Source organism: Ostrea edulis, chromosome 2 (assembly GCF_947568905.1).
Source record: "Ostrea edulis chromosome 2, xbOstEdul1.1, whole genome shotgun sequence".
NCBI classification, from domain to species: Eukaryota; Metazoa; Mollusca; class Bivalvia; order Ostreida; family Ostreidae; genus Ostrea; species Ostrea edulis.
In genome coordinates, this window is record NC_079165.1 from 10483154 (window position 1) to 10505474 (window position 22321).

The 22321-nt window shown below is 33.0% G+C and overlaps 1 protein-coding gene across 11 annotated transcripts in view; it reads right to left on the minus strand.

Annotated features, from left to right (window-relative positions):
- Positions 1-16052, minus strand: part of LOC125681142 (uncharacterized) — a 63894-nt gene extending 47842 nt beyond the window's left edge. For 4 of the 11 annotated variants that reach the window (XR_008800430.1, XR_008800431.1, XM_056156061.1 and 1 more), the window contains exons 1-7: positions 15926-16040; positions 11503-11762; positions 11278-11402; positions 7690-7834; positions 6990-7126; positions 4351-4486; positions 104-199 (exon numbers count right to left, since the gene is read on the minus strand). Coding sequence is in view for 9 of the 11 variants with exons in the window: in XM_056156061.1 (XP_056012036.1) it covers positions 104-199; positions 4351-4486; positions 6990-7126; positions 7690-7834; positions 11278-11402; positions 11503-11632 (769 nt within the window). In the remaining 2 variants the exon portion in view is untranslated. Of the gene's footprint in view, positions 1-103; positions 200-4350; positions 4487-6989; positions 7127-7689; positions 7835-10080; positions 10122-10268; positions 10340-11277; positions 11405-11502; positions 11763-14934; positions 14985-15925 lie in introns of those variants that run through there. The other 7 variants (XM_048921088.2, XM_056156062.1, XM_056156063.1 and 4 more) reach the window with 6 other exon arrangements.
- Positions 16053-22321: the final 6269 nt, after the last annotated feature.

The following is a 22321-nucleotide window of genomic DNA, read 5'->3' on the forward strand; positions in this document are numbered from 1 at the left end:
TGCTGGGTTTTGTCTTTATAAAGTACTGTACGTATTCATGCTTTTACTGGAACTACGATACACGTATGACATTTCACTCACAGAGTAGTTTTCTAAACCTTACCGTCAAAACAAGTTATCGGGTAGTTAGCCAGCATTCCACCATCTACGTAAATGCTCTCTTGACCACAGGTTGTGTAACCCACGGGTTGCATCATGCCTATAAAAAATTCACGTAAGAAATTATAACAAGCACTAGTATCGTGATGCTGAAGAAAAATCAAGAAAAAGAGTATAAATTACAAAGTTTATGGAGACGCAATTCTGCCATCACTTGTCAGAAGATTATGTGGACTTGTTAGAAGATCAAGTCGACTTGTCAGGTAATTAAGTCGACATATCAGATCTTTACGTCAACTTGTCACTTTGTGCCATCCATTTATCATCAAAAGTCGACATGATTACTGACAAGTTGCCATAATCATGTGACAAGACAACATAACGATCTGACAAGACAACACAATAGTCTGAAATTTCATTGACTTGTCAGATATTTGTATCAGCAAGTCACATCACTATGTCGATTTGTAAGAAAAGTTATGTTGACAAATGAGTGACAGTTTTTTAGCAAGATACTGAGATCTTGCTTCCAACATGAAAGGTAAAGATAACGAACAGTAATCGATCTCATAACTCCTATAAAGGTGAAGATAACGAACAGTAATCGATCTCATAACTCCTATAAAGGTGAAGATAACGAACAGTAATCGATCTCATAACTCCTATAAAGGTGAAGATAACGAACAGTAATCAATCTCATAACTCCTATAAAGGTGAAGATAACGAACAGTGATAAATTCCATAACTCCTATAAAGGTGAAGATAACGAACAGTGATCAATCTTATAACTCCTATAAATGTATAGATAACGAACAGTGATCAGTCTCATAACTCCTATAAAGGTGAAGATAACGAACATTAATCAATCTCATAACTCCTATAAAGGTGAAGATAACGAACAGTGATCCATCTCATAACTCCTATAAAGGTGAAGATAACGAACAGTGATCCATCTCATAACTCCTATAAAGGTGAAGATAACGAACAGTGATCCATCTCATAACTCCTATAAAGGTGAAGATAACGAACATTAATCAATCTCATAACTCCTATAAAGGTGAAGATAACGAACAGTGATCCATCTCATAACTCCTATAAAGGTGAAGATAACGAACAGTGATCCATCTCATAACTCCTATAAAGGTGAAGATAACGAACAGTGATCAATCTCATAACTCCTATAAATAATACAAAATAGAGAGTTGAGCAAACACCAGAGGTGGGATCAGGTGTCTAGGAGGATTAAGCATCCCCTGTCGACCGGTCACACCCGCCGCCTGTAATAAGGCGACATAACAAGAGTACCGCCCGGGGTACAACATACGCCAGTTAGACCTTCAGTGCAATATCTGTATCCATTATGAGAAAAAGTCTAGAAAACGATTTGACTTCCTTTTAGCCCTAAAGTGGGCCATAGTGCACCAACCAAGTGAACTGATTATGTATTTCTCTGAGAGGGATGTTGTGACAAAATTTCAGGGAAATATCTGTATTCATAACGGAAAAAATCTGGAAAACTGTTTGACCTCCTTTTATCATTAAAGTAGGTCATAGTGCCATCCAGCTGAAATACAAACTGACCTTATACTTCTCTGAGAGGAAGATTGTGACTAAATTTCAGAGCAATATCTATATCTGTAGCAAAAACGATGTTTTTCTACTAAGTGATACTATGACTTTGACCTTGAGAAAGAATAGGCATCCTCCGCTTGGCATAAGGTATATATGTATCAAGTTTGACGGTCCTAGTCCCAACGGTTCGGTCGGTATCCTGCCTACAAGATTTCCTATTTTAAAAGCAATACTACAACTTTGACCTCTGACCTTGAAGAACAAAAGGCATAATTCACTTGGCATGAGAATTATGTGTACAAAGTTTGACGTTCCTAGCTCCAATAATTCTGTATGTATTCTGCCTACAATATTTTCCTAATTATACCACCTTCACACTCACGAATTTTTCTTACGAGTCCTTACGGATCTCCGACTCGTAGTTAATCGCAAGCATTTGTAAATCACTCGTCGGAATCCGTTAATAATTCGTCACAATTCGCACACACTCGTAAGGATCCGTGAAATTAGGGGCAAATTTTTTGACATGTCAAAAAAATTCACGATTGTCCTCGGATTTCATTTTCCGTAAATAACTTGTAACAATCCGTAAGTATCGTAAACTGATCACAAGAACACGTAAACTACTCATAAGAATCCGTAAAACACTCGTAAAAAGGTTGTTTACGAATCTTTGCGGTTGGTTTACGATATGTTACGGATAGTTTACAAGTTGTTTACGGATTATTACGAATGCCTAAGTGGTATTTACGATTTTATTCACGTCGGGTTACAATCGCTTTATGGATTGTTCAGAGTCATTACGAGCGTTTTACGTATAGACACGATTACTTTACGAGTACATACTTAAACTTTACGATTAATACCACCTTCACACTCACGGATTTTTCTTACGAGTCCTTATGGATCTCCGACTCGTAGTCAATCGCAAGCATTCGTAAATCAATCGTCGGTATCCGTGTCTAAATCGTAACAATCCGTGTACTTTTACGAATTTGTGGAATACGTAAGGATTCGTAAGAAAAATCCATGAATGGAAAGGTACCATAAGCGATACTACGATTTTGACCTCTGACCTTGAAAACAATAGGCAAGTTGTAAGATCCTGGAGCTTACAGTTCAGTCTGTATCCTGTTTACAAGTTTTTCCTTCTAAGTGAAAAACCGACCCTGACCTTTAACCTCTGACCTTGAGAAACAATTGACATCTTCCTCTCATCATTGTAATTAAATGTACCAAGTTGTAAGATCCTGGAGCTTACAGTTCATTTTGTAGACAATGTCGGGACAGACGGACGACGCCTCACCATGGTTTGCCCCGTCTTTGACAGGCGTATAAAAATGTGACAATTCGATATAAACGTCTAACATGTTAACGGGAAAGGCAACCCTAACCACATATTTGCTTTTATGAATAAAGTATTACTTACTGATATCGTAATTGACAGTCTTTAACAACAAAAATCCTTGCTTAACAATTAAATCAATATTAATCTATCATGTATTTTAAATTACCCGCTGTTAAGAGAGTGGCCATTGAAGTTTAATTTATGACGTCACTCCGTCTATTACGGTTTATTTCACCAGCAGCACTGTAAACATGACAAGTCACGAACAGTTAAGTTTGGAGTCGTATAGATTTGAACCCGTTCTATCGCAAGAAGAAATTGAGAAAAGAAGACGTTCAGTCGAGTCGCAGACAAGGCAGACGGTAAACGTTCTTCATACAAATGGCTTGAACCTCAACTTGTAATTACGCACATGATGGATCCATAGTTTACGTAGTCTTTTCTTTTCAAATGACTTGGTTGGGTCGGGAATTTCGAAAAAAAAAAAACAACCTTTTTTCACATCTACCCATTGCATTAGTGTAATTAACTGCTTGCCAGGAAGGCATCAACCTATTTATTCGTAAGATCTACCACATGCACATCTTTGATGATCTCACAGGTGCTTGGGTTAAGGACCCCCCACCCCACCCCACCCCTCCGAATAAGCTACATGAGTTAATTTAATTGTTTTGTTGAAAATATTTTTAATGCATGTCAATGTATTGCATACCCATAAAGTCCAAAATACATATAATTCAAAATAAGCCCTTTAATAAAAATACCCTCACTGGTTATTATAAGTTCTGTTATAATAACCAGTGAGGGTATTTTCTTACAGGGCTTATTTTGAATTATTTTGGACTTTATGGGTATGCAAGATGTTGTTGACATGCACTAGAAATATTTTCAAGAAAAAATAATTAAATCAACTCATGTAGCTTATTCGGAGGGGAGTCCTGAACCCAAGCACTTGTGGATGATCTTAAAATCTCATCAAAACCGGAACAGACGGTGTGACGTCAAAATTATTGATTTTTGTGGTCTTGAATACAAACGAGTTACACAATATTGTAAACTCTATAGATCGCGGGAATTTCAATTTTTGACGTTTTCAAATTAGTACTGAAGCTTATCAAGGCCATATATCAACAGAATTATATGACAAATCTTTATCATATGATTAATCCTATCATTTATCATGTAAAAATATTTTGGGTTGCCTTTCCCTTTAACATAATTATCTAACAAGTTGGTGGCAGTAACAATTCGCTAAAAATGTAAGGCGAAACCCAGTAACCTGGAAGACTAGCCGACATCCGGGGATTACTTTAATTAAGGTGTTTATTTACCTGGAAGACTTGCTGACATCCGGACTGCTATTCTGATAGGAGTGTCGGGTGTGGTTTTGGGATGAAAATATTCCTCCTCCATGTTGTTAACGTTGGTGACAACGATACAAAGTTCCTTTCCGGTTTTATTGTACAACTAATGATAAATATTGATATCATGTCAACATATTACATGCATATTATTGTACAACTAATGATAAATATTGATATCATATGAACATTTATATTATTGTACAACTAATGATAAATATTGATATCATATGAACATTTTTATTATTGTACAACTAATGATAAATATTGATATTATATGAACATTTTTATTACTGTACAACTAATGACAAATATCGGTATTATGTGAACATTTATATTATTGTACAACTAATGATAAATATTGATATCATATTTATTTAACATGTTATATTATAATTGTACAACTAATGATAGATATTGATATTATGTGAACATTTTTATCATTGTACAACTAATGATAGATATTGATATCTTATTTATTTTACATGTACATGCTATGTTATTGTACAACTAATGATAATATTGATATCATGTCAACATGTTATATTATTGTACAACTAATGATAATATATCATATTTATTTAACATGTATACTTTTGAACAACTAATGATGGATATTGATATCATATTTATTTAACATGTTATGTTATTGTACAACTAATGATAAATATTGATATTATGTGAACATTTTTATCATTGTACAACTAATGATGAATATTGATATCATATTTATTTAACATGTTATAATATTGTACAACTTAGTAATCATAAATATTAATATCATATGTATTTAAATAACACTATTTATATACATTTTGGGTATACTATGCCAAAACAGTAGTCAGGGTTGTGATAAATATTGATATCATGTGATCATGTTATATTATTGTAGATAGCTAGCTATTCATAAATATTGATAGCTTGATATATTATTGTACAACTATCGATAATTAATGATTTCACAATAACGTACATTGTAATTTAAATAAAGGGCGACTTCTCCCACGAACTGGAGTAACTATTGTTGAATTATGATGTAGTGAAACCGAACCCGACCTGAAGATACTAGCAACCAATCCATATGTAAGTAACTGGTTTCACTGTTTTAAATCATTTAGTCATATGGTAAACGGAAGCTTGCTTCTCTAATCAATCACTTTAGATTGTTTTAGATTATTTAGTCATATGGTAAACAGAAACTCGCCTCTCTAATTAATCACTTTCGATTAATTTAAATTATTTAGTCATATTGTAAACAGAAACTCCCTTCTCTAATTAATCACTTTAAACCAGGTCTTGCAGTCTAGCTGTATACAAAGATGGCCGACCTGGTATCGTCTTCTCATGTAGCTATATAGCGACGTATTGACCTCAATAAATATCTGTCTTGTAAGTTTAAGGACAGAACAAAGAAACAATACGCAAGATCGCGACTACTTTTTCTGTCTTGGTTTTAAATTTTACTTTCCCCTTTCAAAGTCTCGCGAGACCCAGAGTTTGCGAGAATTTGGGCATGTTGGTCAATAATACCAGTTCTGCAACTTTTGTCGTGATCGATTCACCCGATTTTAACAATGGTGTACTGTCATTGCATTGCAGTAGACTGTAGTTAATGATTCAAGAAAGAAACATAATACGCAGAAATATCCACAATTGATTGATTTTAATGGAAATGTGGTTGATTTTTTCCCACTGCTGTCAGCCAGGAAATTCCCAAAGCTGAGAAGAGCTTGCGCCAAAATATATAGCTTCGCGAGCTAAATTCAGAAGTTCATTTTTCCTGTATCCAGACGCTTTTACACACCTTTCATCTAAAAACGCTTTTAATTGTGGAACGCACGTGGAGGTTAAATTGTCTTCCGATGCCATGTTTTGAATAAACAAAAAATGCCCAAGATCGACACGCTTTTCCGGACTTCTTTACAAGAGAGTTCCACTAACTCGGTATTTACGATCTTGCGTATTAGCTGCATGTAATAGAAGCAGGTTTTGGGTGAAAATCTTCCTATTTCAGTTTCCTTTCGTTTACTTTACAATTGTTATACGTTTTTCACATAAAACATTCAATTTATTGTTTTCACACTCGTGCTTGCAAATTGGCATGGATTGCACATTTTCACCCACCATTTCTATTGTTTTAATCATGTAATTTTAAAATTGTCACGTGATGCAGGAACTATTTTTCTAAGCGTTGGCAGGGTTGTATGTGAAGCCTGCGTAACGCGCCTTTGGTAATAGAATGTATATTTGTAGTAATTGCACATGTATAAAGCATACCCACAAGAGAGATTACTCGTATTGAATACCAAAGAAAAAGACTACTAATATTTATATTTTCATTCGGGCTTTTTAAAGGAAGTCAGCCATTGTGACAATGTAGTACACCTGCTTAACACTGGTTATATGGATTTGTTTGCATTATATGTTAAAAAAAAAAACACACACACACACACACACAGTCCTGGCCTGGATTTCTCGAATAAACTGAAGTCGAAATTTGAACTTTTAAAAGTTTGATATTTTACTCAAATTTTGACTGCTCAAATAAAAGAGAACTCAAAGTTAAGTTTTGGATTTTTTTTTTTCGAGAAATTCAAACCCGTACTTACGTCGATAAAAGTGGCGTCTTTATTACCAAGTTTCTTCTCAACGAGTTTTCCAGCCAATTCATACAACGTGTTCATGGGCTGCCATCCGAAGTAGCGGAATAGATTGGGGAGCAAACTTAATCGTCCAAGTGTGGCGTCTACACACAGAGGAAAAGCAAACTGTTGATGTTTCATCGTCCTTTTGCGTTATTTTTACAAACAGTTTTTTAATAGTAATTTACATAGATGTTCAAAAGAATCCAACGAATTGTAAATATCTGCAGTTGTTTTGATATATCTTTATATTTAAAATATGTCGATCATAGACAGGTCATTGTTTTACATGTACAGAGTAAATTAAAAATGATTTCCGGAATATTACTGACCGAATACCATTCTGAAAATATCTTGTTATGACTCCGAATTTTACTGACTGTAGACCGTTCTTAAATATCTTGCTATGACTTTCCGAATTTTACTGACTATTGACCGTTCTGAAAATATCTTGCTATGACTTTCCGAATTTTACTGACTATAGACCGTTCTGAAAATATTTTGCTATGACTTTCAGAATTTTACTGACTATAGACCGTTCTGAAAATATTTTGCTATGACTTTCCGAATTTTACTGACTATAGACCGTTCTGAAAATATCTTGCTATGACTTTCCGAATTTTACTGACTATAGACCGTTCTGAAAATATCTTGCTATCTCACTGACCGAAAAGCGTTCTGAAATCCGTTTCCATGACTTCTCCAATTTCCTCGGAGCTGTATCCTAGCGCCACCAAGAACGCTGTAATGGAACCCACACTTGTCCCTGCAAATCTCTTGATTTTTGCCATCAAGCCTAATTCTTCCAAGGCCTGAAAAGATTAAAATAGCAACATGCTTTTCTTATTCCTATCTAAATTTACCTAAAAGAAGTTTGTAGCATTGTCATTTGGAATATTTGATTTATATTTTGAAAATGAATTATGAAAATAAAACGAAAACCATATTGCTTTTTATTATATACTTTCAATTTCATCTCTTCTTTTATCTTTAAAAGTTTGCGGGCATATATCACACGATACATATGGAGAAATTTTAACCGCTTTATTCATGAGCTTGATATCAGGTGATCTTAAGGTTATGAATATTTATTAAGCGCGTAACTTTATCAGAAGTTATTTTACCGCGTAAATTTAATGGCAATTGGTGGTGTAAAAATTAATTTGAAAAAATTGAAGTTTTGACAACACAACATTTGAAACACGAGATGAATTTAAAACAAAATATACTCCCCGGCACGTACATATTTGTACACATGATATTACACAGAGAGGATCCTGTTCGGTAAGTCAATGTACATTGTATATAACATAGCCCCCCCCCCCCCAATAGTCAACAACATACACCATCGGACGATCCCACCTCTACCATGCATTGCAGGCAATTCTATCTCAAGTATTAATATTTATTTTAACTGCAGGTACGAATACATATTCACTAATAAATGTTTCCTTTGCTTTGAAGATGCATCAAGTTTCAGTGAAGCATCATATTTACATAAATGTAGGTTTTCCGAAATCAATTAAACAATTTGTAGGTATCTCTTTTGAGGGCCTCATGACGTCAGTACAAGTGTCAAGGACAGAAAACATGACATTTCTATTCATAAAATGAATACATGGGCATGACTGCATTTTCTAAACTTAATTTTCCCCTTAGATGTCTACCGAAATGCTAAAAATGCTGAAAACGGTGGTTTTGATTCAAAAACGAACTTTTTTGAAAAATAATTAAATAAATATGTAAACAGATTCCGGAAAAACACAGATCAAGTTAATTTTCAAATTTTTCGTGTTTTTCATCTTTTTACTCAGTTAAACCGATAAAGTTATTGTTAAAAATAAAATTATTGTTAGTTTCTAAATGAAATTGAAAGTATATAATAAAAAGGTTATAGACTTTGTATGGAAAATATGACGACCTCGTTTTTTGTCGCGAACGGACCTCGCAAGCTCGGTCCGTCTACGCGCCAAAAAACTCGGTCGTCATATTTTCCCATACAAAGTCTATAACCTATAACTATTGAGCTATATTCATGAACAGATTTGGATTTGTTCATATTGACCATGAACAGCTCAAAAATGATGTTCATTTCTTATATTTATATTTATTTACTGAAACACCGTTTGTTTACATTGCTTCAATTCTATTTTGTTGCATAAAACGAACTCCTAGCCTCTGTCACAGTAGTTATTGTGACTTACGTCAACACATAGACATGACGTCACATTTTGTCTCGTCCTGCCTTTTATCAACATTTGCAAGGTGCACTGTATTTTGGAGGTAGGAGACCGCAAGATTGGGATGATAATCCCGGTAAGTTTACAATCTTAATCCAAGGGTGTGACTTGCGAGATCTTTGTAACAGATGTTCTATTTTTTTCCCCAAATCATTACGCTCTCTCAGTCGCCTGCTTTAAGCTAGTTCATAATCCGTTCATAGTCGATGTGAACGGATTGTGTCGCGCGCTGAAATTGGTTGGTTCATAGAGGAAAATGCGATTTGTAATATAAATATACATGAATCAAATACTGTTGAAATCAAACTATTATACAATGTATCTATATTCTTCTAAAAACATGTATTTCAATTTTCTTGTTCATGATACAAGTAGTGGAAAATTAATTTTAAGTGAAATTTTGTATGAACATTTAGCTTTTTGGTCAATAACTCAAAAATTTTATCTATAGCACCCATTTCTTTTTAAAGCTGTATCTTAGATTTTGAGGCAAGAAATTTTAACTTATATGCAATTCTAAAAACTGACCATTCCATGTATATTTTTTAAAAACTTTTTGTTTCTATATGATTTTGTGTATCACGAATGCAAAAATTAATTATCTATTTGCAGTCTACTAACATTAAACATTTTTATATCTATATTGTGAGAAGACATAGGTAAATATGAATTGAATGCAATGATTGATTGATGTTGCTTACATGTACAATGTATTTTGTGTTGGCTCCAAGAAACAGAATTAGTATATGCGAGTAAACCTCAAGGAGATGCAAAAAAGTCAAGTTTAACACATTATATAATATATAGAAAATACATACATAAATAGGATTAGGCAGCAGGCACAATGTCTATATAAGTCCTTTCCATAGGTCAAAGGTCAGTTATGACAAAATAAAATTAATATAGTACATGAAAATATAACAAAAGATTGAAGAAGACAAATAAATGAAAAAATAAACAATTATAAAAAGGGAATTGTATTATAGTATATCAGTTGAAACAGTACCGGTAAAATTGTGCATAGAGCTTTTTGATTGAACAGTCATTCCGCCACAAGATGTAGTTCTTTCCAAACTCCTTCAAAATTTGAATTGAAATTTTAAAAAATTCAACTGAATGTAGTGAATTTGAAATTTTTTTTACATAATGCAGAGCATGCATCCATTTCTTTTCAGTTTTGTAGAGAAAATAATGTAGCAATTTTTGGTCAATATATATTCTAAGTCTACAGATCGTGTTGGATTTTAGGTTTTTATTATATGATATATTCTAATTTTTATAAAAACTTAACAAAGTTTACTTTTGAGACGAAAATCAGTGAAAGATGGCAACTGTTTTCTGTTGTGCGTGCGGATGTTTTTTTAAACATAATTTGAAAATATTCAGTTTTTGAAACGTGGCATATTCAAAATGTCTAAATTTAACATGACTGAAAATCACCAGCGCAGTTCAATTTCTATTTCATTCGTAAGATTAAGTTATCGGCTCAATGCCCGAAATTTCAAGGAGGAAGAAAATGTGATTTGGTCCTTTATGACTAATGTTTCTCGGAAATTATTTATATGTAATTATCATATGTACATACTGTACATGTAAATATCTGTTCAGTACATGTACATTGTTGTGTATCGTTTATATACATGTATTTTCATTTTCCGGTCTTTCCGCGGCTTATGTATTTTTAAAGTTCAAGGAATAACAGATTCTACTTTGAGAGTTTTTAAAAATTGTAAAAGAAAATATCTTTGAGTCAATTGTTTATTCAATTATTCATATTTTCCGTGTCAGTTGCATGATATAAAAAATATTGTGAAATATAAGTCTGATTTTCACGTTCACCGGTGTACATGAAGGTGGTGTTTTGATTTATATATCTATCTAATTTTTTAATCGTTCAAAATATATAAAAACCTGTCTTTTATAAGTACATACAGCTATTTCTAATTACCATCTATTAATTAACTCTATTGAGGAAATACATCATAAACTGGGCTAGATACGAACTTAAACAATACCAGTAGAGCTCCCGGATAGGCCACGCCTTTACCACCACCGCCCTCAAAGACGATATTTTCAAACGGAAACTGGTCCACATAATCTCTAACGTCTATTGATGACAAATCTTCTATTTCTGTTTGTTCTGCAAGGTTTTTATTATGAAATAAATGTACGTCAATCAAATAACAAACAGAAGTAAAGTTGTACACGGAGTAACTGAATTAGAAAATTGGTTTTCTGACCTTCGACCACTGAATCTTCAAACTCCGTGTCGTCATCTCTGTCAAGGATTTCGTCAATGTATCGATGTTTGGTGACATCATTACCAGGGGCTCTTGGCGAACGTGTGTGATACGAGAAACGAGGACCCATTATTGAACCAGACCCAAGACTGACAGCAAGACTGTCGGTTAACGGTTTCCGGGAACTTAACCGATATCAAGACTGATGGTTAACGGTTTCCGGGAACGTAAGCGATACCAAGACTGTCGGTTAACGGTTTCTGGAAAGGTAACGAGAAATATATCAAAGACGTAACTTACCGTCGTAATTGACATAATGATAGAAAAGTCAACACTTCCACACATTCATTGATGTCAATATCACATCGTCACCCCAAGCCTTTTATTTCTAAACAGTCACACGATCACAGGATAAAATTAATGGTAATAAATGAAAGAATTGTTTGACGACAAAATGATGTGCAATTTCTTCCAGAATCCCTTCCTTCCTTTCGCAGTCACTTGTACCGTAAAAATCGGACATCGAAAAATGGCGTATATATAGCTCCGTTATTGCTCATGAAATGCGTGTAAATTATATTTTACATAAGCTATTGTTATCATTTATATATTTTCCTTGCCATTGATGAATAAAACTTTAATAATCCACAAAATATGCATCTGTGTAAACACAGCGGAAGCATTTTCTTATGCACGTATGAAAGTAAAATCAGTACCATGCGCGATATACAAGTGTGTACAAATAGTACAATACTTTGTACCGAGAAAAGTCATACGCTAAATGTACAAGTGTATAGAAATAAACATCTAGTTTGTACAAATCCAAATGATTTGATTTTTGAAATTGAAATTCAAAATAATCGGATTAATTAGTAAGACTAATATATTGAGTCTGAAAACTTATTTCTATCATCTTAGTTAACGGTGAGTGTTTTATCTACTTTTTCTCCTTTTCTTTTAAATAATAGTTAAATTAATAATAATAATTAAATTAGATTTGTATATCCTTTTCTTTTAAATAATAATTAAATTAATAATAATTATGCAATCCCTGTATACAATTTTGATAACATACATGATGTATCTGATGCAGACATTTCCTTCTCTATTAACGATCAACTTTTTTTTAGAAACATTACTTTTAGAAATAAGAGGTAAAACTATCTCTTATGCATCATATATCAAAAAGAAGAAAGAAAGAGAGGAAAAAGAATTAAAAGAAAATATCAAATTACTAGAAGAAAATGTTTGTGACAGCAATATCAATGAACTGTGTAGTAAAAAGCAAGAATTAGAAAACATTAGAAAAGATAAGTTGCATGGTATTTATGTAAGAAGTAGAGCTAGATGGATTGAAGAAGGAGAAAAACCATCACATTATTTTTGTACGTTAGAATCTAGAAATTTCACTAGCAAAATCATACCAAGATTAGAGTGTAATGATGGGACAGTAATTTATAAACAATCAGAAATATTAAGGGAAACAAAAACATTCTATGAACAATTATACAAGAAAAGCAATTTAAACTCAATAGACTTGCACAATGATCTTGGTATTGAAGATGTTCCAAAACTTTCAAATAAAGAATCTGAATCACTAGAAGGTAACATTACTATTGAGGAAGCCTCCAATACCCTTTACAAAATGAAATCAAACAAATCCCCAGGATCTGATGGTTTTTCTGCGGAATTCTTCAAAATGTTTTGGAAGTATATTGGTCTTTTTGTAGTTAGGTCTATTAATTATGGGTACAAAAATAACTGTCTTTCTATTACACAAAGACATGGTATTATTACATTGTTACCAAAAGGTGACAAGCCGAGACAATATTTGAAGAATTGGAGACCAATTACTTTGTTGAATACTGTGTATAAAATTGCATCGGGCTGTATTGCGAATAGAATAAAAAGATACTTAGACAAAATAATTAATCAAGATCAAACAGGTTTCATCCCCAACAGATATATTGGAGAAAACACAAGGCTTATTTATGATATAATGCACTATACTGAAGAAGAAAATATACCTGGATTATTACTACTTATTGATTTTGAAAAAGCCTTTGATACTCTTTCATGGACATTTATACAAAAAGCGCTAAAACTTTTTAATTTTGGCCCTTCAATTAGGAATTGGGTATCGATTTTTAATACAGACATTACATCTGCAATCAATCAAGGTGGTAATCTCTCTGATAGAATCATTATTCAGAGAGGTTGCAGACAAGGGGATCCATTATCACCATACATATTTTTGATATGTGCGGAAATATTAGCAATCCAAATTAGAATGAACAAGAATATCAAAGGCATTACTGTAAATAATGTAGAAAAAAAGATCTCACAATTAGCTGATGATACCTCACTTATCCTTGATGGCAGTGAAGAATCTCTCGCAGAAACTTTTAAAACTTTAGATTATTTTTCAGAAATATCTGGACTACATATCAATTATGAAAAAACTCATGTAATATGGTTAGGTTCCAAAAAATATAGTAATGAAACTTTGCTGCCAAATTACAGGCTTAGGTGGGGTACCACCAGATTTACTTTGTTAGGAATACATTTTGACATGGAATTAGATAAGATACCACAATTAAACTATGAACCAAAATTAGTGCAGATCAAATCTATAATCAAACAATGGGAGAAAAGGTTTTTAACTCCCATAGGGAAAATTACAGTTATTAAAACAATGGTTTTGCCATTATTAAACCATATTTTAATGTCAATCCCAAATCCTTCTGAACTCTACCTTAAGGAATTAGAAAAGATATTTTTCTTGTTTATATGGAATAATAAAATACATAGGGTCAAAAAGGAGGTCATTGTTAAAAAATATGAAGATGGGGGTTTAAGAATGGTAAACCTAATGGCATTCATAGCATCTATGAAGTTGTTTTGGATAAGACATCTCATATTTTCAAATAGAGGGATGGAACATTTTATTCCAAAGTTGGACTTAAGCAAATTAGTGAACTGTGGAATTGAATACATTACAATATTCTTGAAAACATTGAAAAATAAATTTTGGATAGATGTATTTAAATCATGGCTTACATTGCATAACCTTAGTAAAGAGTCTGATGTTGCTGCCGATGCACCTCTATTTTATAACCCAAATATTCATATTGGTGGAAAACCATTTTATAATAAACAAATGTTTGACAGCGGCATCAGACAACTTAATGATATAATCAGTGAAGATGGTTCATTTCTTGGTTTTGAATCATTTTGCAATACTTATCCAAATACAAAGATTAATTTTTTAGAATATAATAGCATTATTCATGCTGTTAAGGCTTGGGTGAAAAATTGTGGATGTGACAAAACTATCAAAAAGCTCACAAATCCATTGATTATGTCAAATATATATACAGTGTTGAAATGCAACAAATCAAAACTTTTTTATGAAATTATAAATCAAAATACCTCAATCACATCGGGCAAAACAAAATGGAGTGAGCTTTTGGAAGTTGACACTAAAGAATGGAAAATAATTCATAAAATACCCTTCAGAGTGACAAAAGATAGCAAAATACAATGGTTTCAATACAGAATTATAAACCGAATCTTAGCTACAAACTCTTTTTTATTCAAAATCAAAAAAATTGACTCAAAGTACTGCAATCATTGTCATTCTGAAGAGGAAACAATAGAACATATTCTGTGGGAATGTGATTTTTTACAATTATTCCTAGCAGAATTTGAGCATTTTTTAGAAGATAAGACTGATTTACAGATAGCTATTACAAAAAAATCTTTTATTCTTGGTTTTATTGAAAATAATAGTCTGATACAAAACACTATTGTCTTATGGCTTAAATACTATGTGTACACAGCAAGATGCACTGAGAAGTCCTTGAGTGTGCGTGCTGCAATTTCACAAATGAATTTTTTTTATGAAACTCAAAAATTTATTTCGTATAAAAATGGTAAAAAGGAAAAGTTTGATGCCCAATGGAATCGATGGAACCTTCTGTTTTCTTAACTTCTCTCTCTTCCTCTTCTTCTTTCTTTCTCAAACCACACATACCTTCAGCTCATATGCTTTTTTTTTTTTTCTTTCTTCTCTGGATATAATATTATTGTATATCTGATATACCGGTATGTGTACAAAAATAAAAAATTATAAAAAAAAATAAAAAATAAAAAAAATAAAAATAATAATAATAATTGAATTAGATTTATATCTCCTTTTCTTTTTAATAATAATTAAATAAATTTATAGCAATTAAATTATATTGAGTGATTTGTGATCAACAGAAAATATGATGTTTTAGCACATGGCGAATTCGTCAAGGTTTTAGCGTAACCATGTGTCCACTAACGATTTAAACGCTGAATTAATATGATGCTAATTCGCTATATTTATGAAGTAACGAAAATTGAACTGATATGCAATGTATGTAATAAGACAAACCTACAACCAGCCGTGTTTGTAAAACTGCGTATCCAACCCTCCACTACACACCAGTAAATATAAAAATAATGAAAAACACCGCCCCATTGTGAGTAGGAAAAAAAATGAAACGCAAATCCACCGAAAGGAAGGAAAGCGACCAACACTAAGGAAATGAGAGTTGGCACAAACATTAGGAGTGCCCAATACTACTACTGATATTATTGTGTGTGTTACAATTACACTTTATCAATGTTTGCTATGAGTGATCAAAACTCCATCACTAATTTCATATCTATCCCACATATTAGCTACATCTATATTTATCTGCATGCATCTATCTTTCAAACTATCTATATATCAAGGTAATTTTTATCTATCAAATTATTTATCTTTTAAACTATTTATCTATCAAACTATCTTTTAACTATTTATCTGTCTATCCGTCTATCTATAAATATCTAACTACTAGCGTATACATGTATCTATCTAACTATGTATCTATTTAATATATTCAACTAACTACATGTATCTATCTGTTTATCTATCAAACTATCTATCTATTTATCTCTCTATCAAACTATTTATCAATCAAACTATAAATTATCTATTTATCTATTAATCTTGATACATGTACTAACTGACTAAATCCCACACGTATGGTGATTTTATGACATATTTTATAAATGTGCGATAACTGTATGCAGCCATTGTATGATATAAAGAAGAAGTCGTAAGTAGAATAAAAAATCATGTGTGAACATTTTATCGACTGACTAAATCACTGAAAGAGGAAGTGGGAATCAGAGACGGATCCAAAAAAATTCAAATGGGATGCGACCCAAGTCTGTACCTTTTATGCACCCCCCCCCCCCCCCGGACCTGTATGTGTGTGCGTGCGTGCGTGAAGAGCGGTAAATGACATAACCAACCCCTCTAGATCCCCACCGAGAATAGCTATTTAAATAAAGAAAATAAACACTTCACGAACGTGAAAGAAAAGGGGCGTGGATCTCAAGTCATAGAAAGAACACGTGATTTCTTCGTGATTGCCTAAAGTAATTTGTTTTTGTTTTGGGGTTTTTTTGGGGGGGGGGGGGGGTGTTGCAACAACTATTGTACTGGGAATTTTTTACTTAACAATACTTGTCCCTATTTGCGACACCTAATTCTTTTCTGTGCATTTATGTTACAATGTTATATTTACATTTGCCAATGCACTTCCTTATATGACAACACTAATGAAATCGATGCTCAATTTTGTGTGACATGAATTTGGTCACGTGATCAGTTTGTTCTTGAGTATGAATACAATCACCGCTTCAAAAGTCAGTTCCTGTATTTTCACCTGGCTTCTTGCTTATGCAATGCAGTGGGGGATTTAGACACCCCCCCCCCCCCCCCCTTATCGCTACAAATTTAAATAATAGAAATAGTGTGAGTAAAATTCCAGATTGGCACCCAAAATGGCTGAGTATTTTGGTTAATACTTGACACACACACCCTTCGTAAAACCTGGATCTGCCACTGCAATGACATCATAACAGAAACAAACGCAGCAGGATATTTATACATATTTTATTTTGTAAACAAACAAGAAGTTCATCAATTTATACAAGAGAAACATTAAACATATCGTTCTGTGGTTTCATTTTATACAGTTTTAAATACCGTCTGCAACTTCTGCATGGCGAATTTATAAAGTTCTATGATATTGGAAGCGAAAACATGTAGGCAGAGTTATAAGCCTATTTACTTTATGATGATAAGTTAACCTGTTGTTTCCTGGCAACTTCCACCACGGCTATGACTCGGCATGATCTTATTTCTTAAGTATAGGGCCTACATATAAACTGGCTACTAAATTTACAGGCAAAGGTAGCATCTCCACATGAGTGAAAGATTCTCATGAGGGACGTTAAACAATATACAATCATTAAATCTACACAAACTGTGGTTGCCTTAGACCTTTACACGATTTGTTCTGCTTCTGTTTCTTTTATTTTTGTCCGGACCCTAATTTTGGTCCCACACTAAATAACACTCATTATTCGACAACTTCTGACTATTTCATCATTAGACAACTTCTGACTATTTCAGTATTCGACAACTTCTGACTATTTCAGTATTCGACAACTTCTGACTATTTCATTATTAAACAACTTCTGACTATTTCACTATTAGACAACTTCTGACTACATGTATTTCATTATTTAACAACTTCTGACTATTTCATTATTAGACAACTTCTGACTATTTCATTTATTTAACAATTTCTGACTATTTCATTATTAGACAACTTCTGACTATTTCATTATTTAACAACTTCTGACTATTTGATTATTAGACAACTTCTGACTATTTCATTATTAGACAACTTCTGACTATTTCATTATTTAACAACTTCTGACTATTTCATTATTAGACAACTTCTGACTATTTCATTATTTAACAACTTCTGACTATTTGATTATTAGACAACTTCTGACTATTTCATTATTAGACAACTTCTGACTATTTCATTATTAGACAACTTCTGACTATTTAAGTTTCATTATTTACGAACTTCTGACATCGTGTCATATCTCTCAGAAATCATGATAACTTTTCTTCTACTGCAGGTTACCTGGCTATGAGTCATCATATTTTTTTTTTAAATAATAGTATCTGTAGGTGTTGCGATGAAATCACATGTCAAATGCAAAATTGAATTTTTACGGCACAGATTTGTTAAGAGATTATAGTATTTTGAGGTTAAAATTTTGCCTTGACGATTTTTATAAACTATTTTCAATGATCATGGTATCACACTTTGCTTAGAATCATAGAGGGGGGGGGGGTGAACAATTTTGTATGAAAAGTGAAAAAATTATGAAAATTTATACTAAAATGACCTCACTATAATTTTTTATTTTTATTTTTTCAATGACATAGCCATTGAAAAAATGAAATGATGACTCATTTATGGCCAGGAACTGTAGACTGTTTTGCATTGCTTGTCAACTCATACACTCAATAAAAGTACAGATATATTAAAATTCCACCTTACCTTATATAGGCCCTGGGCCAAATAGAAAACGTTTTACGAAAGTCACGAATACCTTGCCCTGGGCATTCCGTGTGACGTCATAATATGACGTGTTAAGTGCACTTAAGTCATTTGACATAAACATTGGCGTAAAAGAAAGGATCCACCGATCCTTATTTTTCAAATGAATCTCACTATTTGCAACTTTAGGACTAGGTGAAGGTCAAAATAAGCGCAATTTAGCGCAATAGCCTTGTCCTAAAGTTGCGAATAGTGAGATTTCAATCATTTTGAAGTATCCTGTTTTTCATTGAAATTGAAAACTGGTCAATTAAACAGTTAAAAATCTTTTCTTCGAGAAGCTAAAGAAATGGTAATGGAAACAAAGGGGTGTGATTTTTAAAAAGAAAAAAGAACTTTTAAAAATCGAATTGGTAGCTGTTTCCAAGTGTCTCCAATAACGACTTACGCAAAGCTCGGGTTTCAACACGTGTATGGATCTTGCATATCATGGTACCCCTCCCCCCCCCAAAAAAAAAACCCAACAACACCTGTATAAATTAGAAATGCTCTCACTGTTTCATCAGGGCTAAAGTTATTCCATCACTATTAACCGACTCTTTCAAAAATAAACCAGATTACAATGTTTGGGTAACTCTCTCCATGCAAAGCAACTAGAGGTGTCCACTCTGCACCCTACAAGTAGGCCTACATGTGCAGCATGAAACAGGGATTGTTTACCTCAACGGATATATTCAAAATGCAAAGCAAAATCATATTTTATTTGTTAAATATTGCTCGTTTGCATTTTTAACTGGGAGGGGAGGGGGGGGGGGCATTAACGTGCCACTCTCAGGTGTGCTCTTTTGGGGAACAAGTAATTTGAACCTCCTTTTTGCTTTTGACATCTCTATACCTTCCCCCTTTTATTCATTTTAAGTCCCCTTGACTTGTCTGATTGTGTAGGCACATATCGTATCATAACATACGGATTTAGAGTCCCCCCCTCCCCTCCCCTCCCCTCCCCTCCCTTTCGCCACAAATTCAAAAAATAATATATGCAAGTACAACTCCACAGTTGGCACCCAAAATGGCTCAGTAATTAGTATTTTGACAAATACTTGACTTTCACATGTGTCCTCCCCTTTTCGGAAATCTTGAATCCGCCATTGAATTATAAAAAATAGATGCAAGTTTGGAAGTCATATATATTCAGCTGAGTTTCAGGGACAGGCATGTTCAGAAGATTTTTTGGCGCAGAAAATAGAAAACAAGCAATCAAGCAAATTCTAGAAATTAACCAATGGTTAGGTGATCATCAGGAGCAGGTAAAATACGTTTATGTTTAGTAAACCAGAAGTGATCAAAGAATTAGATACACGTAGGTTACATGAGGAATATGTTTTTGTTCCAGCTGACAAAGCTTGTATCAACATTGTCTTTGTTTGCAAGGCTCATTATTACAACTACATGTATATTTTAAACTAACTTGACATTAATTCCACATTTATTTATCGTGCTTATACTCTAACTGCCTTTTCTAAAGATGAAATTCTTCAAAATTATGCTTCAGTTTTCGATATATCTAATAGCATAGTCAATGGGATGGATTAATATGATTTACCGTACCTATACTGGATTCCCAAACTTCACAACAACCCGTACAAAGAAAGATAGAGTAAATTTTAGTCCCTCTCTTTGTTCAGTTGTGAAAGAGAAACTTCAAACGTAGTGTGGCACAACATTTGTTAAAAGAAAATTGAAGATAACAGTGATCAATTTCATAACTCCTATAAGCAATACAAATTAGAGAGTTGGGTAGACACATAATTTTAGAAGTGGTGTAAAGAAGTGGTGTAAATCAAATGTGGATTCTTAACAATTCTAAAGAACTTTTTGACATCATAGACAGTTACTTCTTAAACAAAAATGTGAAAAGGAAATATTCGTATCTAGAGATCAGTTATTTTAAAAAAAAAAAATACTTTGTTAAACGCCACACTGATTCCACGTACAAGTACTCTGAAGTTGAAATTAAAAAAAATATGCTGGAGTTCCTAATTGACAATATCTTCGTGGTATTTCGTGATCAGGTCTTCCAACAGTCTGTTGGAATCCCCATGGGCACGAATTGTACTCTGTTAGCGGACCTGTTTTTATATTACCTATGTTCAAAGCAGAATTTATTCAAAAACTTCAACGCGAAAAGAAAAAATCTCTTGCTGTGGCCTTCAATTCGACATTTAGATATATCGACGACGTTTTATCTATTAAGAATAATCATTTCATTCATAATATCCCTGTGAACTCAAGATAAAAGACACAACAAAGTCCTCCACACTACCTTGTACTTAGATATTTTATTGAAAATGGATATTAACTGCAAATTTTAAAACATCTCAATTGATGACAAACGGGATGTTTTCGTGTCCATTACAAAGTCCGTTTTGCCGATTCCGGATTATATACCTCTTTATAAAGATGACAGAAAGTGATAAATGGATCGGTGGATTCTTTTAGGAATACTTTTCTGATACAATACTGAGAGAAGAGAGAACAAATAACGGTGTGGTTCACGGTTGAATGATTGATTCCTTCTTCACTGGTGGAGCTATTGATACGCTTTCCAACAGTTTATGATAGTGGTGCCCGGCTTTGTGTGTTTCTTAATTATAGTCACAAGATTATACACAGTTCTGTCTGCCACACTGATAAAAACAATTTTTGGAATCTCTCTCCATTCCTCCAAACACCTACACCCCGTCCACACGCCTTCCTTTGTGATATTTCCTTTTCTTAAATTTTGATTCATCAATTTCATTAAATTCTCCTTACCAGTAGTACAAAGGTATTGGGAAAATACATATAAGTATTCATACAAATGTACAATATGATGTGTTCACAATATATACACATGTACAAACTCATTATAAAAAAAAGTCATTATAGAGGGAACAGAGTATGATGGATAGCTTTTAAGAATTTACTTAATTTTATTGTCAGAATTAAAAATAGATTTTGTTGTTAATACATTTGGTGACGACCTTTTTCTTCATTTAATACATTGATTTCTAATTGTAGCAAATCTGCTACATTTAATCAAATAATGGTATTCATCACCAATTTCATTGTCATTACACAAGGACATTTTCTTTGGGGTCTTTCTATGCCGTACCATCTGCCAACTTCAATAGGTAATGGATTATTACATGTACGGTATCTACACAAAGCTATTCTGTCAGAAGGAGCAAGTATATCGACGTATTTTTCAAAACAAACATTTTCTTTTATCATACGATAGAAAAATCCTTGTGCCAGATTCGTCGCTTAATAGTATGTTTGAACCATTTAAAAGTAAAACCTCTATTCGAATCCCACATATTACCGAA